General features: G+C 40.6%; 1 protein-coding gene across 2 annotated transcripts in view; it reads left to right on the top strand.

The window, feature by feature from the left end:
* Positions 1 to 24152, top strand: part of MAPRE3 (microtubule associated protein RP/EB family member 3) — a 36939-nt gene that overhangs the window by 381 nt on the left and 12406 nt on the right. For both annotated transcript variants that reach the window (XM_014067873.2, XM_014067874.2), the window contains exons 2-3: positions 20123 to 20250; positions 23395 to 23540. In XM_014067873.2, coding sequence (XP_013923348.2) covers positions 20123 to 20250; positions 23395 to 23540 — 274 coding nt within the window. The remainder of the gene's footprint in view (positions 1 to 20122; positions 20251 to 23394; positions 23541 to 24152) is intronic.

The raw sequence follows: 24152 nt of genomic DNA, 5'->3' as shown, positions 1-24152 counted from the left end.
CTTATTTGAAGCTGCGGTTGCCACCGCCGCTCGCCTTCTTTCAGGGGCCGGCGTGCGGTGGTTGAGGGGCCGCGCTGCCGCTCCCCCTCATCCCGCTTCTGCCCCTCGGCGGCGGCGGCAGGGGCGAGAGCGCGCTGTGTCTGCCGGAGCAAATGTCCCGGCCGCGTCCTGGTCCTGGCTCGCCAGGTGGGGACCTGCATGCGCGCTGCAGGCCGCCGTGACTCGGCAGAGCGTCCTCCTCGGGGATGATGGGGATGCACTTCATAACAGACAGAGAGAGAGAAGGTGGCAAGGTGCGATCTCTCCCGGGCAGCCGTGGAAGAAGCCTCCGCTGCTGTCAGGGAGGAGGGGGGAAACCAGCTTTCTTTGCTGCGCCACGGATGTCGCTGCAGAAGGGGCTCTCGGACTTCTTGCCGTGGAAGCCGGGAAATCGAGTCTTTGCGGGTCTCCCGGTCTCAGCCTCTTGTAGGCAGTTTCAAAATTCGGGGTGTGGACCATGCGGGGATTTCTAGTTGGAGGCTCAGGAGTTTCTTTTGAGTCTCTCCCTGCACTGACTTCACCAATGCCCGGACTAAAGGGAGAATTTAAGAAAGATTGAAGTTGCTGGGGGGAAAATTATGTCAGGAAAAGTAAAGTCCCAAGCCTGGCCTGCTGCAAAACTGGGTGCAGATTAACTTGAGTAGGCTCTGAACATCCCAGTGACTTGGTTTTTTTGCAAAGCCATTTGTGATTTTTTTTTAACCAGCAAGTCACTGATCGTGATCGTTCACTGTGAGATGTGATGATATTCGTAGCCTTGATTAGAGATACATGAATATATATATATGAAGTGACTGAGTAACTCTGTAGACCTTTGGAATGCAGAATGGCTGGTCCACTGGGTTGGATGGCCTAGAAAATGGCTTTTTTCTTTTGTGATTATCAGGTCACTCATCATCAGGATAGTGCTACACAGATACAGGCAGATGATTCACAGATTTTAGGAGGTGCTGGTTCAATTTCATCCATCCTAAAGTAAAATATATATATATCCCATTTTCCCAAATCCAAGTTAATACATTCCATCTTCCCCCTGGAAAATAGGTGCTTATATTAAATTGTCATAGGCATGAAGATTTTATTTAAAATAAATATTTATGCACGCATACACACATCAATAAAATATTCAGAGCAGTGCAACATCTGGACATAGAGATCTTTGATGAGATATTCTGGGTATACTAAATGCTGTATAGCCTGATTATGGACTGAATACATTTTCTGGATTCTCATTTATTGAATCATAAATTAATTGACAGGTTGGGATTGATTAATATGCCAAATCATACAAACCCTGAAGAAATTTTTGTGAATGACTCTGATGCATATTTATTGTATTTTAGAACACAGCCTCTGAGAATTGAGGAAAACCAAGTAATCTGTTGACAAATTTATCCAATACTGTTTATTGTTTTGTACTTTTTGAAGAAGTATCATTGTGTGTATCTGTGCACTCACACACCTTCAAATCTGTATTGACTCCTGGTGATTGCCTGGACAATTCCTGTAAAATTTTAGAAGTTGTTTGCAATTGCCTTCTTCCTAGGTCTGAGAGAGAGTAACTAGCCCAGAATCACCCAGCTGGCTTTGTGGGGCGGGGGTGGTGGTGTATATCGTATCCATCTTTGGCATATTATGGCAGATTGTGAGCTGGAGCACCATTACAAGCTGGCAATCGGTCACTTCTGGACTATATTTGCTTACAATACGGGTAGTCCTTATGACCACAATTTGGACTGGAACTCCCATCACTAAGTGATGTGGTTGTTAAATGAGACATGCCTGACTTTACAACCTTTTTGCCATGATTGTTAAGCAAATATTCTTAAGTCAACCATTGACTTTGGTTGTCAGAAGCTTCCAGGGATGGCTGCAAATACAATTACATGAAGTTAGGATGCTGCAACTGTTATAAATACATACTGGTTGCCAAGTAGCGAAAGTTTGAACATATGACCACAGGGACTCTATGACAGTCATAAGTGGAAGGACTAGTCATAAGTTACTTTTTTCAGTGCCCTCATAACCAAACAGGTGTTAAACAAATGATCATAAACAAATGCTACCTATGCTGGTCAGCTTGGCAGTGTACCTGATCTCTCTGGTAAGTAGATGAAGTTTCATGACAAGAACATTATTTCTTATAAATTCTGCATACTTACTTGAGTGAATGCCTTATTTTAGAATTCCAGTATGTCTTCTGGGTACTTGCTACAAAAAGCAAGATTACCGGTCATGATTACCTGTCAGATTTCTTTTAGTTGTATTTTTCATGATCTCTCGCTCGTGCCTGGTCCTCTTTCTAGCACTTGTTTTTCTTTGTGCTGTGTCATAAGATACCCCAGGTTCTCCTGATAAGACTGATTTAGTCTACCCATTTCCCTGCTGGGCAAAGAGAATGGAGGTCAAGAGGTCTTTTAATCCTCGGGTGGGAGATGTAAACTTATCTTACAAATACAGTATTTGAGTAGCCAAGTAACTCTCTTATGTTGAGTGCTTCTGATGTGACTGTATGAACTATATGAACACACTTCTGAAAAACTGATGTGAGAGATCTGCAATGGTTTCATTTATATGTGTGGCTGTTATATTTCTCCTTTGACTTCTTGCTGTCCTTTGATAATTGGTTCTTGCTTCAATTATGTTTAAATGGTGAAAGAGAAAGGCTTTTTAACCCTGCCGTGAAATGGTTCCAACTATTCTGTATGACCTGTCTAAAATTCAGTTTTGATCACTATTATTGAGCTGCCATAAATATTTATGAGACTGGTTGATGGAATAATTGGTATTTAAAAATGAGGTGTTTCCTAAATGAGTTTTCCTGGTTTTTTTCTGACTATGCATGGCACTTAGTGTTTTGGAGATAAATAGCTCTGCGTATATTTGGCTGGTTATTTTCTCTTGGATCCAAAAATGTCCCTCTTAACTAGTTTTTGAGACCTGACTCCTTTTGATGATGTCTATAAGAATTCCCATTAACTTTATAGAGCCTAATGAGATTAAAGAAAGAGAGGAAAAAGTGGAGGAGAATGAGGTAAGTTTTTAAAATGTGAGTGTCAGAGATAAAGTTGCTTGAAAAACTAGTGTTTGCTGCACTACATTAAACTTACAAAAGGAAGAGGAAACTGGAGAAAGGAACAAATTTTTGAAACAATTGAAAATACAGCTTGGAAGGTGCACTGTTTCTTGTTGAAGTATATATCTTTTCAAAAAAGTAACATCAGAGTTGTATGCTCTATCTTTGAATAGGCCTTTGTAATTTCAGATTTCAAGGCAGCTGTAAATTTTTTAGCTCAGACTTTAAACAGCTGCTAATAAATATCTGTCTGATCTTCTTTTGAAAATGTTCAAGAAATTTCTCAACCTCCCTAGGCAGCTGCTTCAGCCAATCCTTGCCTTATCCTCAGTTTCTGTCTGTTTTTCAGCAATGTTTTCAAAATTTGGGATAGGCAAAAGTTAAGAACATCTTGCAATAAAGGATTTGAGTTTTGGAGGTAGTAATTAAGTAAAACTTAATGGGAAAGGCACCAAGAGATGAACAACTCCTAAGGAATGTGATTCATTTCTACTCTGTGCTGACCTCAAGAGAGAAATGCTGACAGTATAAATTGGGCTAAGCTGTCTACATGTTTTACTGGTGCTGGATTTTTTTTCATCTTTCTTCAAGCTGGTTTGCAAGCCAGTTCTGACACCCGAGCAGTGATGTCATTGTGAAGGACATATTCTGGACTGTATGATTGTGGAGTCTATTAAGGAGTGATCTAAAGGCTTTTCTTATTTCTCACTGGGGCTGCAATGTGGACCTTCTATTTTGAGAAATATTTTCCCAAGCTATCATGCGAGACTTGAGAAGAGGCAGAGCATAGAAGACCCCCCCAATGGTACTTATGTTGAACACCAGCCACTTTTTCTGTAAGCAGCAAAGAATGTCTGGATGAATGAGACCATTGCCACTATGGTAAAATGTTAGGTGCCTTTTCTAACTCTGCATATCACAGCTAAGCATCCTTTTCAATTTCACTTCAGTTGAGTTCTGTTCCAAAGTATTACATTCTAAATTTCTACTTGGTAGATTATTACCTGGGCAATTCACTTGATTGTAATAAGATAATGCGGAGAAATAGCTGGAGATCTACTTGAAAATGTTAATGTAATTTTGGAATCAATGGTTACAATTTGTGTAAAATCACAGTAATGGCACTTTGGTTAATTCTAAGATTAATTCAAAGCAGGACAATCAACTATCAATCCCAAAGGGGCTTTTTCAAGAGGCAGCTGGACTTTCTGGTTTTTTCCTTTGGAGACATTTCTCTTCTCCTCCTCCTTCAGCTGAAGAAGCTTCTTGGATGGGAAGCCAAATATCTTCAAAGAAAAAAACCAGAAAGTCAAGTTGCCTCTTGAGAAAGTACTTTTGGGACAACCATGACCTGGATGACTGAAAATCTCCATAGACAATCAAGTACCAATGTTTATATACATTTGTGGCAAAAGCTGTTGTTTCAGGCTTCATTTTAAGATGTGGCTGCTCATCTATAGTTCCATATGAAAAGAACTACAACCTTTGTCTGATGGATGGTAATTCAGCAATTTTTGAACAAAACCAGTTAACTGTTTGCAGACACCATTTTGGCCATGGCAGTTGCTTAGCTAAGCTTGAAGTTCTGTGGCCTTATAAAAAATTCTAAAGACAGCTGCATGGGTTTGGAAAATTCCTGTTCCTTACTGTTACTACTACAGTTGAGTTATTTATATAGTCTCTTAATTACAACATGCTTGGTCTTACCCCATATTCCTGTCTCAGAACATTTTTCCTCTCCCAGCAGTTGAAGAGAGCCCAATAAATTACATGATAAATAGACAGAATTATACTCTGGATTAGGTCAATTTGCCTTCATTCTTAAGTCAATTTAATTAAACTATCAATTGTGATCCCAATATCTGTTTTTAAGACAGTCTCCATCAGCTCAGATTCAGGTAGTGTCTCTGTTATAATAACCAACCATTTATTTTTACTCTACTTTTATAACTAATTTCCCACTAAAGAGACCTGTTTGCTCAGGAGTCAAAATATTTTAGAAGACCAAATAAACAACCTGTCTTATATCATTCCACTATATATACTTTTGTCTCTAGTGATACTTGCCTAGAATCTCAAACCTAGGCTAATTCATTATTTCTTTATCTATCAAAAAATAGGTCCCTTCAAAGAACTGTAATTTTTCTCACTTCTAAAAGCCTTGTCCTTCAGTTTCTCTCTTTATGGTGTGTGTGTGGGGGGGGTGTTCCCTGAAATTAAGACCTATCCCAAAAATAAGCCCTAGCTTGGTTTTTTTACATGTGCACCTAATATAAGCCCTACCTTAAAAATACACCCTGGTTAAGATGAGGTGGGGCAAGGCGCATGTGTAAAAATCAAATTAAGGTGGGGGGTGGAGCTGCCCCACATGCCCTGCACCCACTTACCTTTGGATTGCTGCAACCAGGCCTTTCACATCCTGACACCTGTTGCACTACTGTGTGAATACTGTGGCTGCTTGTGGCCGGACACCATGTGGCGCGTTACGCTGAAGCCACCACTCATGGCTGGATACCATGTGGTGTATCGCGCTGGTACCTCTTGCGGCAAGAGGCCGCATGGCATGCGAGCGGTCTCACTGGCATGATGAGGCACGTGGTGTCTGGCTGCAAGTGATCGCAGAAGAAGTTGGGGAGAAATGTGACAGGTGTTGGGGCATAGAAGGCCTGGCTACGGTGGTCCTAAGGTAAGCGGGTAAGACATCCACTGAAAATAAGACCTGGTGCTTATTTTGGGGCCCAAAGGAAAATAAGATGGTCTTATTTTGGGGGAAACATGGTATATGTCTATGTGTATGTATAAAATCTCCCAACTTTATTATTTTTATTTTTATATTATTTTTATAAATAATTCAAGGTGGTGAACATGCCTAGTAGCAATAGCAATAGCAGTTAGACTTATATACTGCTTCATAGGGCTTTCAGCCCTCTCTAAGCGGTTTACAGAGTCAGCATATCGCCCCCACAGTCTGGGTCCTCATTTCACCCACCTTGGAAGGATGGAAGGCTGAGTCAACCTTGAGCCGGTGAGATTAGAACCGCTGAACTGCAGATAGCAGTCAGCTGAAGTGGCCTGCAGTACTGCACCCTAACCACTGCGCCACCTCGGCTCTTTTAATCCTTCCCCTTCTTATTTTCTGTTTCTACCACTTTAAAAATGCATTGCATTTTTCAAAAATTAAGGGAAGTTTACATTGGGAAAAGACAAGAAAGAGCTATAATAGTAATTCTGAAATATCTTAAGGATGTTGAACGTTCAGAGGATATATTAAAATAAAAGCTGGACAATCATTTGTCAGGGATGCCTTAACTGAATTCCTGCATTGAATGATTTGGACTCAGTGTCTCAAAATTTCTCTTTCTGATTTTAGATGTAAAGTAAAACATTTTTAGTATAAAATGTCTTTGTGACATATATCTATCCCTTTGTAATATTCTAATTATTATCCATTATCTTCTTATGGTTTCTAACTTATTACTTATAGCCGGAATGGAACAAATGGAAATAATGATGAATAAGGATGAAAAGTTATGTATTACCTTTTCAATCCCTGTTCATTCTGTATCCATTCTCTCTGCTTACCACTGCCTTTTCTACTTTTTTTTTTCACAGGCCACTTGTCTCATATTTTAAGTGGTTTAACCCTTGGAGCAAGACCAAGCCACCTTTTATAAAATCTTGCATACTTTGTGTTATTGGTTCTCCCCCAACCCTGCTTTTCTTTCGATGCCTTGAACTTGCCAAGATGTCTATTTATACCAGGTTTCATTGGTGCCACATGGATATTTGAAATTATTTTTTGATAATCTTGTGACAATAAAATTTGCTCTTCATGTATTGATTGGATTTTTATAGCTGCCCATTTCAACAAGTGACTCTTGGTGGTGTACATCATAAAAGAGGACAATATAAATAGCATCAAGTAATACTGTTGCTACCCTAATACAGCCAGGAAATGAGGCCCTTAACACACTTGGGGCTAGGGCCCACCACCAATTATTTTTTGGAGAGAATATTCCAGCAGGGGATACAGAAGAGAAGGCACGCCTCATGGTTCCTGCCAGCCAGCATTCCTTGGCTAACAGGACCTGCAACATGCCTCACCTGCCTAATGGCATATAGGTGTAACAAATTGTTTCCCAGCCATATGTTTTCTCTTTGTTCAAAGGGCTGCAACATGCCTCCACCTCCTCCAACAAATAAACAATTTTCTTTGGTTGCTTTTTAACATCATGCTTATCTTACAAGCTGCAGTTTTTCATTACAGGCCATGTCTTAGTCTTCTTTAGTTTATCATAAGTAGCATGTTGTCTACTCTGGGCTGATGGCTATCTTTGGTTAAACAGCCATTGGTACTCCAAGAGAACTTCAAGGATGGGCAAAAATGGAGAGCACTTTCTGCATTGTTATTCCCCTGCCATTTTATAAGTTCCAAAGCTTTTGGGCATGGGCAGAATAAATAACTAAATAATAAACAAAAGAGATTAATTAGGAATATAAATGATTTCAAGAGATTCAGTCTTTCCCCATTCTGTGTACCTTATTTGGCCTCATGTTTTTTCAATTGTTTTTGTATAAAAAATGAACATACTGAAAATATTTGTTGACTAGTTAACAACATGGTTAAGATATTGAAAGTAATATAAATGACTGACAATCCATGATCCACACAAATATGCCTCTTTTATACCATATAAACTATGGCTATGAAACGCATGGTCAGGAAATTCAAATTTGAATTGCTTGGCAAAAGATAAATAGTGTTCAAGTGATGCCTAAAACTTAAATCCTAATTTTACACACACACACACACACACACACACACACACACACACACACACACACACACAGTTTGCACACATTAACTATTCTTATCTAAAGTGTTGAGTAGAATATATTTATTAATTAATCAAATTCATTCATTAATCAAATTTATATGGCTGCCCTTCTCATGAAAAGTGATTCTGGATGGTATATAACAAGCACAAATCATTGTGAGGTAGGACTATTACTTCCGAGTAGAAAGGTCATATTCTCTATGCCATGCCAATTGATTTCGTGTCTAGTGAGGATGAACGCAGTGTATGGAGTAGAATGTACTTTGATCTGAGGCCCTGTTGGCATACAGTCAGTGTGCAGATCAGGTGATCACGCTGGACAGTATTCTGACCTGAGATCTGCAGAGGTTGCTTTTCTGAGCATAATGTTAGTCTTTTCCAGACATTTCATGAACAACACTGATTAGAAACACAGTAGGTCATTATTTTCCAACTGCCTGACCTGAAAAACGGCTGAGAAAATCTATAAAGAAAGTGATTGAAGTTTACTATCTTTCTTCTAAAGCTGCTATTGTCTTGTCCTGCGCTCCTTCGTGGGCCTTTTATTGGAATAACTGTGTAGTGGTGCTTGGTCTCCCCCATGAGATTGATTTCTGGCACATTGCCACATTCTGTTTCGTTTCCTTTGTTAAAATGCATTTCTTGCTTTGTGCCACTCATTTGAACGTTTCTGTCTTGGGAGTTGCATAAGCAGGACAGAGGAAATTACGTGACTGCTGACCACTAAAAAAACCCTTCACCATTGTTAAGTGGGAATGAATATAGGAACTGAGTGAGTGGTTTGGAACATGCTAACTGAAAAGCCTCTGCTGTGTGGCACTTAGCAGTCTCTTGCTTTGTGATCTATTACTATGTACAGGTAGGGGAAAGGCGTGCTAATAGATGCCATTCTGTTTAACTGTTTAATAAATTTATAGGCCGCCCAATCCCGAAGGAGCCTCTGGCTCAAAACCAATGGGTGCCTGGGATCTGGACTGATGGTATGTCTTTTTCCAAGTGGTTTCCACAAAAACAAAATTCTACAGACAAATTTGTTACGAAACGTTTATGGAATAGAATCTACTCTATAATTTGGCAAATGTGTAAATAAATCAAGAGACCTAAATTCCTATTAAATGAAACAAATGAAAATTCTATGAACTGTTGCAGGATTTATCCTTAGTCCTAGTCCCTAGTAAAATGCCAAATCCAACTTCTATTTCTGTCTCCATAATAATTAAATAGGCAGCACAACACTCGTCAGGAATTAATAATTGTTTTTTACAACCAAGGATTAATTTTCCTGCTTGCCTTCCAGTGTGATACAGTACGTGTTATCACCAGTCATCAAAGCTCTTTTAATTTCAACATAAAATTCTGCTTTATCAGTTTAAATGTGAATTTAAACAGACTAGGTGTCAGGACAGATTGTGGTCTAGGAGCAGCAAATCACAAAACAAGCATTTTTTAAATATAGGTAAGAGAATATTTCCCATTGTTTTGAACATTTATGATAATTGCTCAATCTCTTTCAAATGTTGTAGGTCTTGTTAAGGTCGGCAGATGTTGTCCACTATAAACAAAAAGACATTTATTTGTTTGCCATTCTTAGATGCACCTTTATGTCCTGGGAAAACATAATTGTCATCTAAGTTAATTACTATATAGTAAGTCCTCGACTTACAACTACAATTGAGTCCAGAATTTATGTGACTAAGTTTGTTTTGCCCCATTTTACGGCTTTTCTTGCCACATTTGTTTAGTGAATCACTGCAATTATTAAATTAGTAACACAGTTGTTAAATGACTTTGGCTTTCCCATTGACTTTGCTTGCCAGAAGATCGCAAAAGATGATCACATTACCCTGAGACACTGCAACCCTCATAAATATGCCAATTACCTCCAATAGACCTATTAGATCCCACAGAGTAGGCCTCCTCCGAATTCCATCTACCGGCCAATGCCGATTGGCTACCACTCGGAGGAGGGCCTTCTCTGTGGCTGCGCCGGCCCTTTGGAACGAGCTCCCCGTGGAGATTCGGACCCTCACCACCCTTCAGGCCTTCCGCAAAGCCCTTAAAACCTGGCTATTCCGACAGGCCTGGGGCTGACGAGTTCCCGTCCCCGTTCGAACTGTCTGGCTGTTGATTGTTTTAAAATTCTTTTGTAGTTGTTTGTTGTCGTTCTCCCCCTTGTTTGTATTCCCTCCCTTTGATTTGTTAGCCGCCCTGAGTCCCTCTGGGAATAGGGCGGCATATAAGTGCAATCAAATCAAATCAAATCAATCAAATCAATATGAACCAGTTGTCAAGCATCCGAATTTAATAATGTGACCATGGGTATACTGCAAAGGCCATAAGTGAAAAATGATCATATGTCACTTTTTTCAGGGCTGTTGTAATAGCAATAGCAATAGCAGTAGACTTATATACCGCTTCATAGGCCTTTCAGGCCTCTCTAAGTGGTTTACAGAGAGTCAGCATATTGCCCCCAACAATCTGGGTCCTCATTTTACCCACCTCTGAAGGATGGAAGGCTGAGTCAACCCTGAGCCGGTGAGATTTGAACCGCTGACCTGCTGATCTAGCAGTAGCCTGCAGTGCTGCATTTAACCACTGCGCCACCTTGGCTCTTAATCTTTAGTAATTTAGTAATCTTGAACAGTCACTAAATGAGCTGCTGTAAGTCGAGGATTACCTGTACTTCCCAATAATGTCTAGAATTACATATTGAGCTGGGTGGCTGGAGAAATAAAATTAAACAGTTCTGCTGTAGATGCAGTTTTGTAAGCTTGTACGTATGTACTTGTGTTTGAAGGGAAAGATAGCAGGCTAGAGTCTCTTATGAGGCATGATATCTCCATAAGTAAAATAATCTGAAAAGCTGTTTAGGAACAAAGCACTAATATTTCTGTATCGCAGAAAGATTTTGTAGAAGCCTTCCCTTGGAAATTTCACATCATTCCCAGGTGAAAACAGGCCTCTCCTATTCCCCCAAAAAGAAGTACCGTATAAGACGCACCTTTCCCCCCCAAAAAAGAGAGTGAAAATCTGGGTGCGTCTTATACACTGAATACAGCATTTGTGGCCTACCGAAAAACATCCCCCTTTGCAAAAATGGACGTGCAGAGGGGTTTGGAGGCCTGCAAAGTGCTCCTGGGGGCTAGGGAAGGCAAAAATGAGCAAAAAATGGTTAGTTTTTGCTCGTTTTTGCCACCGCCCCAGCCCCCAGAAGCATTCTACAAGCCTCCCAAACCCTCTGAATGCCCCCTCTTTTTTTCTCTCCAAAAAAACCCAGCCATTTTTGTGAAAAACGTTTGCCACCCCCCAGCCACCAGGAGCACTCTACAAGCCTCCCAAAGGCTCTGCATGTCCTTTTTTGTGTGTGTGCAAAAAATGAGGCGTGCAGAGGGTTTGGGCGGCATGCAGAGTACAAAACCTTTTTTAAAAAAAATTACCTCTTCAAAATCATGGTGCGTCTTATACTCTGAAAAATACGCTAATACTTCACCTTTTCTCTCGTTGAATGTTTCTGCTTGGTTTTCACAAAGGAAATTGGTGTGATGAACTAGATCTCCCCTTTGCTTTTAATAGAGGAGAGGGAGTGAATGAGGGAATGGGAACTACAGCAATTCTGAGTCCACAGCTGGGAGTAATAGTGGCAAAATTCCAGCTATGGCAATGCCTGCAGCTGTCCAGTACAAACAAGCACCAAGCTCATCTTCAACCCATTATGCTTCATAGCAGCATGATTGGACAAGGTGGATTCAATCACTAATTAGATTTCCGAGTTAAAAAATGAATAAATGATTGATGTAAACTACTGTGCCTTTCTTTCAGGAGTTTGAGATGTCCTATGCAGCATTCCCTCTTCCAATTTTCCCTCATAATATAGGTAGTCCTCGACTTACAGAAGTTCATTTAACGACTGTTCAAAGGCGGGCGAAAAACAGCTCAACACACAAACTGTAAGTCGGTTCCTGAACTTCCGGTTTACGCATTGGGTTGTTTTTCGCCCTCCGGAGATGCGTTGGGTTGTCTCAGGAGGGCAAAACACGGCTGAAAATCAAGGCCGAAATCGGCTGGCCAGCACGCGCATGCATGCTGGAGGTGACAGGGCAACGCCTCACGTGCCCTCAGAAATGGCTCCGAGTGCCACGCATGCCACAGGTTCACCATCACGGACCTATAATCATACTGTGAAGTAGCATGCTGTGAAGTGACTGGTCCAGAATCACCCAGTGAGCTTCTGGGGCTGAGAGCATTTGCATTTGGATCACCAAAGTCTTAGTCAGATATCCTAACATCTCCACTGCGGTGTTTAGCAAATTAATGGGCTTTAATTTAATTTGTTTAAAATTTTCATAATCCAGCACAGGCATTAATGCCTATTTTCTCCTAAAGTGTTAATTAGAATCAGTTTTAAATAGTGTCATTTGCTTCTTCTAGTCTGGATTCTTTTATGAAAGAGAAACAGTATACATCTGTTCATTTTTTTGATAACTGCTAATTCTTTTAACAGTGTGAAAAATAATCCTTACAAGAGCCCTTTAACAGCATCTTTGTCTAGTCAATGATTTTCATTAGATGGCGCTGTTTTGGCCCTGATACTGGTTTTAGAGAATTTGTAAAAATTAGTCCTGTCTAACTTGTTAGTAAATAGTCTGTGGTAATTTTTAAATAGTTCATAAAAGAGGGAAGAGGCATCTAAGATATTGATTTTGTAATGATGAAAATATGCTATAATAAACATTTAATTTGCATGTTATTTTGAAGGTTGCATATATTTGTCTTTATGAGGACCCAGATTGTTGGGGGCAATATGCTGACTCTCTGTAAACCGCTTAGAGAGGGCTGAAAGCCCTATGAAGCGGTATATAAGTCTACTGCTATTGCTATTGCTATGTAAAGACTTTCAATAAAAATATATATTTTAAAGGATGTATTCTAATTGTCCTTTCTATTTTTTATTATTTTAAGGAAATTGTTTTTATCTGTTTTTAAATTCCATAATCATCTGGGTCAATGAAACCCCAAATTTTTTTATCTCCAACAAAGAAAATCTGATGTCTTCTGAAGTTAATTTTTGGAGGTGTCCAATATCTTTTGAATACATTTTTAGATAAATCACCTTTAACCTTAGGTCCGTTGATACCATTAAAACATTTTAAAAGAGATGAAATTATTAATGGGGCATTACTGAAAATTTCTAAAATGTCCACTTTAAAAATCATCTTGAGCTTTTGATAGAGATACGTTACAGGTTTTACTTCTTTCATGACCACCATCAAATAAGAGAGTATTTTGGGATTATTTATCTTGGATTGCTTGGATTTTGGTTGCAGAGATGCAAGCAGGCATGGATAGGTAGGAGTTCTTTCTGCCAGCCACCAGAGATGAGAAGGGGGGAGAACTCTTGGCAGGTAGCAGCAGCTTGCAACCCAGCTGGCTTTCCCATTAACTTTCTGGGGAGGCTGGCAGAGAAAGTTAAGGGATGATCATATGATTGCAGGGCACTTGGCAATTGGTTGTAAATGCGCACAAATTTCCAAGCAACCTGATCATGATCACATGGCTGCAAGAGTGTGCGGGCAATATGATGCTTCCGAGGCCATAACTTCAAATAGTCATTATGAACCTAGCCGTTAAGCAAAAACTAGTTGTATCATTGTTACTCATTATCAACATATTTGCTTTTGCCAATTTATGCTAAACAATTTAATGCATTTCATCCGCAATTTCCAACCTCTCCTCTTTCTCTTCAATTCAGTTCTTGTATAATAACATCTCTAAAAGTTCCTGTCCAAATCTGCTTTTTTTAAAGTAGCGTTCCCATGTGTGTGTCTGCTTGTGTATATATGTGTGTGTCCGTATACACACAGAGCAAAAGGTGGAAATCCCTTTCCTTTCTTCCTTCTGTTTTGAAAGATTATGCTATTATCCTAAAGGACAGCCAACTATGCCTGAATATTTTGCTCAGGCTCCAAAATAGTCTCATCTGCAAAAGATTCCAGAGTAAGCCGCCTCCTTTCAAATGAAAAAACAAAACAAAAACAAAAACCCCGGCAAACAGCTGTGTCAATTTGTAGTACTTCTCATTGGAACCTAAAAGACTCTGCACAAGTGCCTACAATACTTGTAATGTTCTTAAGCTTGTATGCTATGTGGCTCATTCAGTGCAACATGTAACTATTTAAACTGTTAAAATTGCTCAAGAAAATACTATTCATATTTGATTCCCCCCTCCCCCTTAATCCCTTTCCCAGTACAGTAAGTTAAGGTTGCATGGTGAACTTTCACTGCCAAGACTTACAGAGCAGAAGACAAAATTGAAAGGAAGTTTCTTATACATGCAATACGGTAGTTAATAGGTAACCTCTTGCAAAGTTCTTTTCTGAGTTCCCTCCATCTCATTTTAGTGGGCATTCACAAGTGAAAATCCTGGATTGCATCTAATATAATTTAGGACATATGTGAACAAATATGGATAGTTCTGTACATTATTTATTTGTATGTATCCTGCTTTCATTATTTTTACAAATAACCCCAGGCAGTGAACATAATACTAATAAAGGAGAGCATTTGTAGCTCAGATTGAATTGAGGGGTCCTTGGTGCTCTCTGAGCTTGGTTATTTTCTTGCAAATGTTACATTATCCAAAGTAGATAACATCATCAGTGCTATACTAGTTTGGGTAATGAAACACCTTCAAGAAAAAAATCAAGCTCACAGAACACCAAGGACCCCTCATACTTAATATTGCTTCCTCCATATATTTTTTTACAATAGCCTGTATTTTAACAGATTTAGGATGTTTGGTACTGAATCTATTTAACCAGGAAATAATAGTGAGGCTGTGTGAAAACGATACTGTGCTTCCTTTTTGCATAATGGCATTCTGTGGAAGTACAATAAGCCTTTTGCAGGCTAGATAATGGTTCCCAGGGAATTGTTTATATTGTAGTAGTTATCCCTTAGTGATTTCCCCCGGCTTTATTCTCCTGCTGTGGAAAAGCTTGGGTTGAACTCTCCCAAACTGCTGCTGTTCTCCTAGACTCACTTGCAGGAAACAGACGGGCTTCTGTTAGGAATCATTGTAGTTTGTTTCACCTGATATATTATTCTGCTGATGCTGCCAAATTCCAGTTGCAGAAAAATACTGTCAGAAAGAGATATATATCTGCTGTTTTTAAGCACCCTAGAAGAACCTGACTGATCAATGAAACCATCTTAAATTCACACCTGATTGCCACCTCATTTATTCAGTTTACTCTACCCTCACCCCAAGATTATCGTAGGGCTTCACGGCCTTCACCCACCCTTTTCAACAAGGAAAGTATTGACTGAATCAATATTGACGCAGTGTGTTCAGTAACATTAAGATATTGTACATTGTTAGGTATAGTTTAATCAGAATCTTTTAATGTACTGATAGGATGCAGAGGAAGTTCATATCACATTGTATATTACAGTACTGCAAGATTACAAGTAGTTGAAAAGTGTTCATAAAATTATTTTCATCACAGCAGCTGTCTTTAAGATTCTTTTGCCTCTGTTTTCTGCTTTCCCTTGGTATCCCTTCATCTACGTCAACCATTAGATGTGTGAAAACTGTTGTCTTATATTATGTGACATAACATCATTTCTAGAGTGAGCTCTTAAAGCATGGTGATGGTAGGCATGTACTATGGACTTAGCCAGTGGCTTTATTTCATTGCAAGCCAGCTTGTGTTTGGAGTTTGCCCTTACAAGAAACACTAATTCTATATTCAGGTATGCCCTCAGTTAATTATGGTAATTGGGAATGATATTTCCATTGCTAAGCAATGCTAAGTAAAGGGTGATGTTATGTGACCGCACTGCTTAGCAATGGAAATTCTGCCACTTCCAGTCACCATCATTAAGCAAATCACTTAATGATAATTGGGTTGTTAAGTGAGGACATCACATGGTTGCCATTTGTGACCTTCTGCCACTTCCCTATTGATTTTGTTTGTAGAAACCCATCACGTATAGCAATCACATGACCACAGACATCTGCGGCGTTTTAATTATGAGCTAGACACTGAATGTAAAAAGGCTTACATAAAGTAAAAAACCCAATCTACAATAAATCAAAAATCAGGGCCCTCTACTATCCTACCCTGTTTCCCTAAAAATAGGACCTCCGCAGACAATAAGCCCAAATCGGGCTTTTGAGTGCATGCACTAAAATAAGCCCTCCCCCTAAAATAAGCCCTCCCTGAAAAAATTGCAAGATGGCAGCAGCCATGTGATGACCACGCTTGCAGCCTCCTGCACCTCAAAAATAATAAGACCTCCCCGAAAATAAGGCCAAGTGCTTATATTTCGGGAGTCAAAAGAAAATAAGACCCTGTCTTATAGTCGGGGAAACACTGTAGGATAGTTCTACCTACAATGTGATTTAAAAAATAAAGCAGAGGGTTCATCATATCTTTATATTTAGATAAACCTGTAAGCAGGATGTTTAGAATATTATGTGCATCCCCTCTCCTAATTTATGAGGAATATTTGTGGTGTTGTTAGGACTATATATTGGTGGGGAATGTAAATGGATATATTCTTTTTTGCACTGACAATGTCATTTTGCTGGCTGAAAACCCAAATCATTTGCAATGAATATTAGATTGATTAACTGATGCAACAGTCAGTATGGATCTCAGAAGTATTATGACGACAACAACCAAGATAGTTATGTTTTATGGGAATAACTTATTGCAATTTATGAACAACAAAGAAGTGCAGCAAGTAGATACGTTTATATAACTTGGTAGAACACTTTTAAGAAATAGAAACATTGACCGAAAAATGGTGGATAGAAAAGTTAATATCTGCTCTGAGAAAAGACTATTTGTCAAAATAAATGAAAATGGCAATGTATAAACATTTGCTTTTGCCAACTCTGTAATGTAAGATGAGTGTGGGTATGTCAGTTGTGATTGGGTGAAATTGATGAGACCATTAAAAAGGAAAGTGAGAATTTTAAAGAAAAAACATAGGAATTAATGTAAACATAGAGGAGGTCGGTTTATATGGTTGCTGAAGAGTTAACACCGATGGCACAGAATCAGTCAATCAATTAGTGCAGGAATATATAAGCAAGAAAGGTTCTAAGAATTTTGTTGGTGTATTAAAAGAATCAGGTTTTCCTACTTTATGAGGTTGCTTAAAGTCTTGGCTAGGGATGCAGTGGCTCAGTGATTAAGACACTGAGCTTGTCGATCAGAAGGTTGGCAGTTCGGCCATTTGAATCCCTAGCGCCGCATAACGGAGTGAGCTTCCATTATTTGTCCCAGCTTCTGCCAACCTAGCAGCTCGAAAGCATGTAAAATGCAAGTAGAACAATAGGGACCATCTTTGGTGGGAAGGTAACAGTGTTCCGTACGCCTTCGGCGTTTAGACATGCTGGCCACATGACCACAGAGACGTCTTCGGACAGCACTGGCTCGTCGGCTTTGAAACGGAGATGGGTACCACCCCCTAGAGTTAGGAACGATTAGCACATATGTGCGAGGAAATCTTTACCTTTAAAGTCTTGGCTAGAAGATCAAATGTACCTTATTGATTGCCACTGGCCAATGCTGGACAGAGATGTTCTGCATGTGTCTAAAGTAATTGATTATAGATTTCAAGTGCAGTCAGTGCCTTGCACTCATACCTTTTGATACCCTTCCTGACACCACCACACGGAGTTTGCAGCAGATTATTTTTTTTTGTGCCCTACGAGCGAAGCATCTGCCACTACCTAAAATTGAACTCTCAATCTTCCAAATGGGAGGGGAGTTTCTTTACCACTAGGCCACCGAGGAATGAGAATACTGTTTATGTTAAATACTGCTCCACCACACTTGGTGTTTGGCAGATGTAAAAACAGCAAATGTACTTATTTTGAGACATTACAATACGGTTTCTGTTTTCCCACGTTTCAGTACTTTTTTGGAAGCTATATTGGATGTTTATCCTAATACCATTGGTACTCCTATGACCATGGTCTTTCTCTTATGTTCCCCAAACCAAACATGCTGAGGTCAATTTCTCTTGCTGCATGACAGTGCGAGAATATTTGTTGAACTGTTTCCAAAACAGTGACAGGGAACAACTTTTCATTACATCATGTGCTTACTTTTTTATCATGTAAAAAATAAAGTGCATTATCATTCTAATGAATCCCCTCCTTCGTTCCTTCAAGGTTTAGTGATAGATATCTGTCCAAGAATGGTTATAGAAACAGTTGTGTTCTGGGAAGGGCTTAGGTTAAAAAAAATAATACACTTTGATAACAAAAGAGCTGCTAGAAAATGTGATGAACTGTCATCCAGAAAAGAAGTTGCTGTTTTTCTGCTGCTATAAGCTATTTGTGGGGGACCAGATCATTACTTATTACTGCTAATGATGGTGGAAAGCCAGCAGTCTATAGTTGACCTGTGAAGATAGGAAGAAGGTTAGAATGAGGGACGTATTACAATGAGGCTCTGCCCAGGGGCATTTGGGTAAGTAGTTTTTGACTAAGCATTCTGTGCAGACCCTAGGCCCAAACTTGTTACTCATGGCTGAAATTCAAATCCCATGCTCCCAAGAGTGAAGGACCATTTTTTCCTTCTTTTTTGCATGTGATGGAGTGTTTTTGCCAATTTTGCCAACTTGGGTAGAACAGAAATGGTGCCTCTGTAGAAACTTGGAATGGGATCAAGCAGCATTTATTTATCCTGCTTGACTTGTGGAGTAGCTGCAAAGAGACAGCTGTTAATATTGGGGCATAGCCAAGCTACCAGTAATGTTTAGTCTGCTATAAGGTTGGAGAAAGACTTCCATTTATTCTTGGAAATTGGGAATCTGAAATGGCAAAAGAGAGAATTCCACTTTACTGTCAGATTTAGAAGAGTTTCCTTGTTAATGAAATGGACATCCGTTCCTAGGATTTTTATTTATTTATTTCTTGCTATTCCAGAAGAGAAATTTGTTTGCTATTTTTGAGTGTTTAGTAGTGAGGTGTCAGTTCTGCCATTTGATTGGCTAAGCAGGTGGAAGGCTTTATGACACACCCAGGAATTTGCTATCACTTTCCTAGACTAGTCTTGCTCGAACTACATGGTGGTTGGAGATAGATCTTGGTAAGAACCTCTGTGTAGGTGAATAAATAGGTTTACCTGAGCCAATCCCAAGAGGGATAAGCGGGCAGAGGGTGGTCTTTCACCTGTAATAAGATCCCTCTGTGTTTTTCTAGCCACTAAACATTAACTGCTGTTACTACTTCACTCTGCAGGACAGCCTAATCATGCCTTATATTTGATCTCAAAGAACAACTGTGCACTCTTCATTCAGCCTCATTGTATTCATACCCTGTCACCAGCAGACCGGCATACTGCACACTAGTGCCTTCTGGTGGCACAATTAATGTGTGCAGACAAAAACTGGGCAATGCTGGCCCAAGGTGTGTGACTCCGTGGGATGCATCTGCAGTTGTTTGCAAATCTACCGAAGCAGCTTCCTTTATGAAACCAGAGGAGTAGAAGCCTTTTCATGTTGAATGGTCAAGTGTAAGTCTGATGAACAGACCTTGCACTGAATCAGAGGTGTTAGTGGTGATTGCTACAGTTTTGAAGACACAAACTCACCTTTAGTGGTTATGGGTTCTGATTTCCATATGGTATGTTCTGGGATCACTGCTGGGATCTTTCTGTTTTATTTTATCTGGGTTTTACATGTAGTGGGGAAAAAAACCTGGCCTGTCTCTACAGCACTTTAAATGATGCTTCTGAATCTTGATGTGATCCTTTTCACGCAAATCTCCATCTGACTACCTCTTTCTCTGGTTGATTTTTCAATGCTACAGCCAAGAAATAAGACTGTGAAATGACACGCAAGGAAATTCTTCCAACTTTCCCTTAGGCTCAATATATTAGTGACATAGCATGGATGGGAAGACTTCTGGCCACTTATTTTTCCTTTCCTTGCTTCTTTGTTTGCTTAGATAAAAAGCTCAGAGACTGGTGCAGAGACATCATGGCATAAATGTGTGGGCAAAATCTCACTTTTTTTCGTATGGCATTTCAAATGAAGGTACTTGAGGGACTAGGTGCTTGTCTTTCTGGCAAAACTTAGGGTTTTAGTTAGTTGCTCCCTGGTAACCTTGTGATGAATTAACTCCTGCTTTCCCTTCTTTCCACAGTTGGGGCATGGCCGTCAATGTGTATTCCACGTCTGTGACTAGTGAGAACCTGAGTCGTCATGACATGCTAGCATGGGTCAATGACTCTCTACAGCTCAACTACACCAAGGTTGAGCAGCTTTGTTCAGGTACTGTGACAGCAAAGAAACTCTCTAGTGAAACGTTTTATTGGAAAACTGTTTCACTGGAACCAAATTCATAATAATTTAAATGTTCCCTGGCAGGGAAGAGCAGGATTTATTTATTCATTTATTGAGCTTACAGCTTGTTGCAATACCTCTTGCACATCTGGAGTACAAAAAATCTGGATGATCTCCAAATGGTAGCAAAGAAGAAATTAAAATACTGGAGGGGTGCTTACCACCTTCTAGTATTAGTCTGAATTTTTGCAGCAAGACCTATTAGCCTTAAGTATAAAAAAACACTTGGGGCGGTATCTGCTGTCCAGTATTCAGGGGGAAAATGACATAAAGTCTTAAAACTACACTACTACTTAAAATACACATAATGCATACTGTATGCATTTAGCAATCTGCCTGTGGAGCTCAGTAAAAAGAGTAACACAGCTGTTGGGTTGCACAACTTGAAAGTTCAGTTGCAGAACAAAGTATTTAATATATGTATATGCACGATGCATATGCAATTGGAAACTTTCCTCAGAATGGAAGCCTACACCAGAGAATATACAAATGCACTTTATAGGACATACCACAATCATCCACTAACAAGCAAATTTAAAAATAGCTACAAACTTACATATCAGGCAAGTGACATCTTTTTTTTAATGTCCACTTTGTTTTCAGCTCAGTGTTACCGTGTTTCCCCGAAAATACAACAGGGTCTTATTTTCATTTTACCTACAAAATATGGCTTGGGCTTTATTATGGGGAGAGGGTTTATTGTTTTGGGGTTGCCAGGCGGCTGCTCTCTTGCGAGCGGGCTCCCAAAGAGCCGGGCACAGCCTCATGAGCAAATGACTGTGTTGCGCTGGCGCAGCAGCGCAACACAACAGCCATGAAGCGACCACGCTCACGAGCAGCCCCCCGGCAAACCCCCTTTGCAGCCGGGCACAGTGCCATTAATTGACCTAGGGGTATCGCCAAGCCGCGTGAGCGTCTGTTCGCTGCCGCCTGGCTCCTGCAGCTTGGCGCCTTCCAAATGCCAGTGAATGGCGCTCTGCACGGCTGGAGAGGGGGGTTGTGCGAGCGGCTGTTCCGCTCTCGCTCACCCGCCTCCCAGCCTCATGATGCATGGCCCAGCTCTCATTACGGAACCAGGGCACCTCTGCCGCTGCCGCCATCCCAGTCTGCGGCTGCCGCCATTTTTCTGCGGCTTCCAGCCCAAGTCTTTCGGCAGTGGCCATTCTGGGCGCACGCTCTATGGTTGTAGGCCAGCTGCCTGCAGAGCCTACAACCATAGAGCGTACGCCCAGAGCAGCCACTGCCAAAAGACTCGGGTTGGAAGCTGCGGAAAAAGCCAGGCTGGGATCGCGGCGGAGGTGCCCTGGCTTCGTAATGAGAGCTGGGCCATGCATTGGGAGGTGGTGAGCAAGAGTGGAACAGCCGCTCGCACAACCCCTCCTCCAGCTGTGCAGAGCGCCATTCATTGGCATTTGGAAGGCACCAAGCTGCCGGACCTGGGTGGTGGCGAACAGGCGCTCGCGGCTTGGTGATACCCCTAGGTCAGTGAATGGCGCTGTGCTCGGCTGCAAAGGGAGTTTGCCAGGTGGCTGCTCGTGAGCGTGGTCGCTTCATGGTTGTTGTGTTGCACTGCTGCAACAGCACAACACAGCCATTCGCCCATGAGGCTGTGTCCGGCTCTTGGGAGCCTGCTCACAAGAGAGCAGTCGCCCAGCAACCCCCCTCTTCAGCTGGGCACAGCGTTGCTCACCAACCTAGTGGTATCCCGAAGACGCCAAGCAACGTGATCACTTTTGCCTCCCCCCAGGTTCCCGCGGCTTGGCACCTTCGGGATACTGCTAGGTTGGTGAGCAGCGCTCTGCCTGGCCGGAGGTGTGGGGTTGTCCAGGAGGCTTATATGCGGGAGAGCTTATATTTTTGCCCACCAGAAAAATGTGCCATGGCTGTATTATGAGGACATGTCATATTTTCGGGGAAACACGGTATATCCAGTATGTGGGTTCAGGCTACCATTTCTCTGAAGGTTGAGGGAAGAAACTAATATAGGGACCTGTCATTACTAAGTTAGAAAAGTCCAACACAAATATTCAGGTTGATACTTCATACTGAATCCTGTGCCTAGGTTAACAAAATACTATTGCTATATAACATGCTATGAACTAGACAAACCATAATATGGCTTAATTTGATAGTTTTATTTACACAAAATGGATAGATGGGGTCCCATAACACATTGAAATGCAAATTACACAAACCCATTTTAGCTTAGCTTAGCATGTTGTATAAATCTAGTCAGCATGTTAGTATATGTGTGAAGCAGAGAATGATGTACTTCACATAACTACACTCTCAAATCTAATTGATGTATTCTCTATTCTCCCCCAATAAAACATGTAGATTTTGATTGGGGTGGTGGTGATGCTTTGTTGAGAGAGAGAGAGCGAGAGAGAGAGAACGCAGAGGGAGAGAGAGATATTGCATTTAAGGGGATGAAAAGTTGAAGTACCTTTCCCTGTTTCTCCTTTCAATTAATTCCAATACTGCATAATTAAAAAACACAGTATTATTAATTCAGGCAATACTTGAAATCTGTATGTCTGTCATCTCCAAAGTGCATTTCTCTCTGTGAGGAAGCAGTTCAAAATTATTCTTTCCATCTCTCAGCATGAACTTAGCTAACTCTTTTCGGCCTGTATTATTTCCTCAATTAACTCCAGCCCAAAGGAAAGGTGGTAGAATCTCTACCTATCACTGGATAATGCAGTCATTTTTTTCTCCACAGCTTAAAGCCCATTCATTTTGTAAGGATTTTTTTAAAAAAATGTGGGACATAACTTCCCATTTTATTCTGAGCCTGGATACACCAAACACAAAATAGTCTGTGTGAGCTCATACTAGTGGATGCCTGGAACATTTTTTCTTATCTGTATTTTCTGGGATTTTTGCTGGCCAGACAATTCTCTGGCCCCCAAAAATTGACTAGGGCTCAAAAAGCCTGGGTTGTGCTTGTTAGTATTAAGAGGAAGAGAGTTGAAAATCTAATTGTTGTAGATGAAAGGATTCTGATCTAGTTGTAAGAGGCAGCAGGTGTGGGTGGAAACTAGCTTGTGTGTGTCTTTCTGTCCTTGACAGGGGCTGCCTATTGCCAGTTCATGGACATGCTATTCCCTGGCTGCATTCACTTGAGGAAGGTGAAGTTTCAGGCCAAATTGGAACATGAATATATACACAACTTCAAGGTGTTACAGGCTGCATTCAAGAAGATGGGTGTGGACAAGGTGGGTTTCTGCTAGACAGCAGGCAGATAAGAGTTTTCTTTTTGTATCATCAGTATGTGGCTGAGGCTCCCCGACATAGGCTAAAATAGACCTGCCTTTGCATAGTTAGATAGACTAAACCACTAGAGTGGATGGCTTCTGTAGTTGCTCTTTCTCTTGCTTCAAATTTTGGCTGGGCTGGCTTGTGCAGTAACTAATGTACTGTGTCTTTTTGCAGTTCCAAGTAGAAATAGATAGTTGATGTCCCATAGTTTTCTAGAAATCAATCTTCCAAAATTGGAATTGCCAATGTGGTGCATTCCAGGGAAAATGAATGTTCTGTTTCCAGAATGGCAGCTTTTATACATTCCTGGAGTCGGAGTAGCATCTCAAGTGCTGTGGACCAGCTGGTTGCTTGAGAGCACAAGGTATATAAGTATACAAAATAAATGGGCATCTTGGCCTTATCTCTCAAAATACTTGCTCAAGGAAATAAACGAATGCACCATTGTTAGAGACATTTTCTTTAAGCTTCAACTGATCCTGAATGTAGTGATGCGAGAAGTGATGGGCATGCCTTGGTATGCCCACATGACACCTCTGCTTTGTGAGCTGCGCTGGTTGCCAGTTTGT

This window comes from Thamnophis sirtalis, unplaced genomic scaffold (genome assembly GCF_051295495.1).
Source record: "Thamnophis sirtalis isolate CommonGarterSnake01/CBP01778 unplaced genomic scaffold, rThaSir2_p1.2 scaffold_6, whole genome shotgun sequence".
Taxonomy (NCBI): Eukaryota; Metazoa; Chordata; class Lepidosauria; order Squamata; family Natricidae; genus Thamnophis; species Thamnophis sirtalis.
The sequence above is the reverse complement of the archived record's forward strand: the minus strand, read 5'-3'. Positions and strand labels throughout refer to the sequence as shown.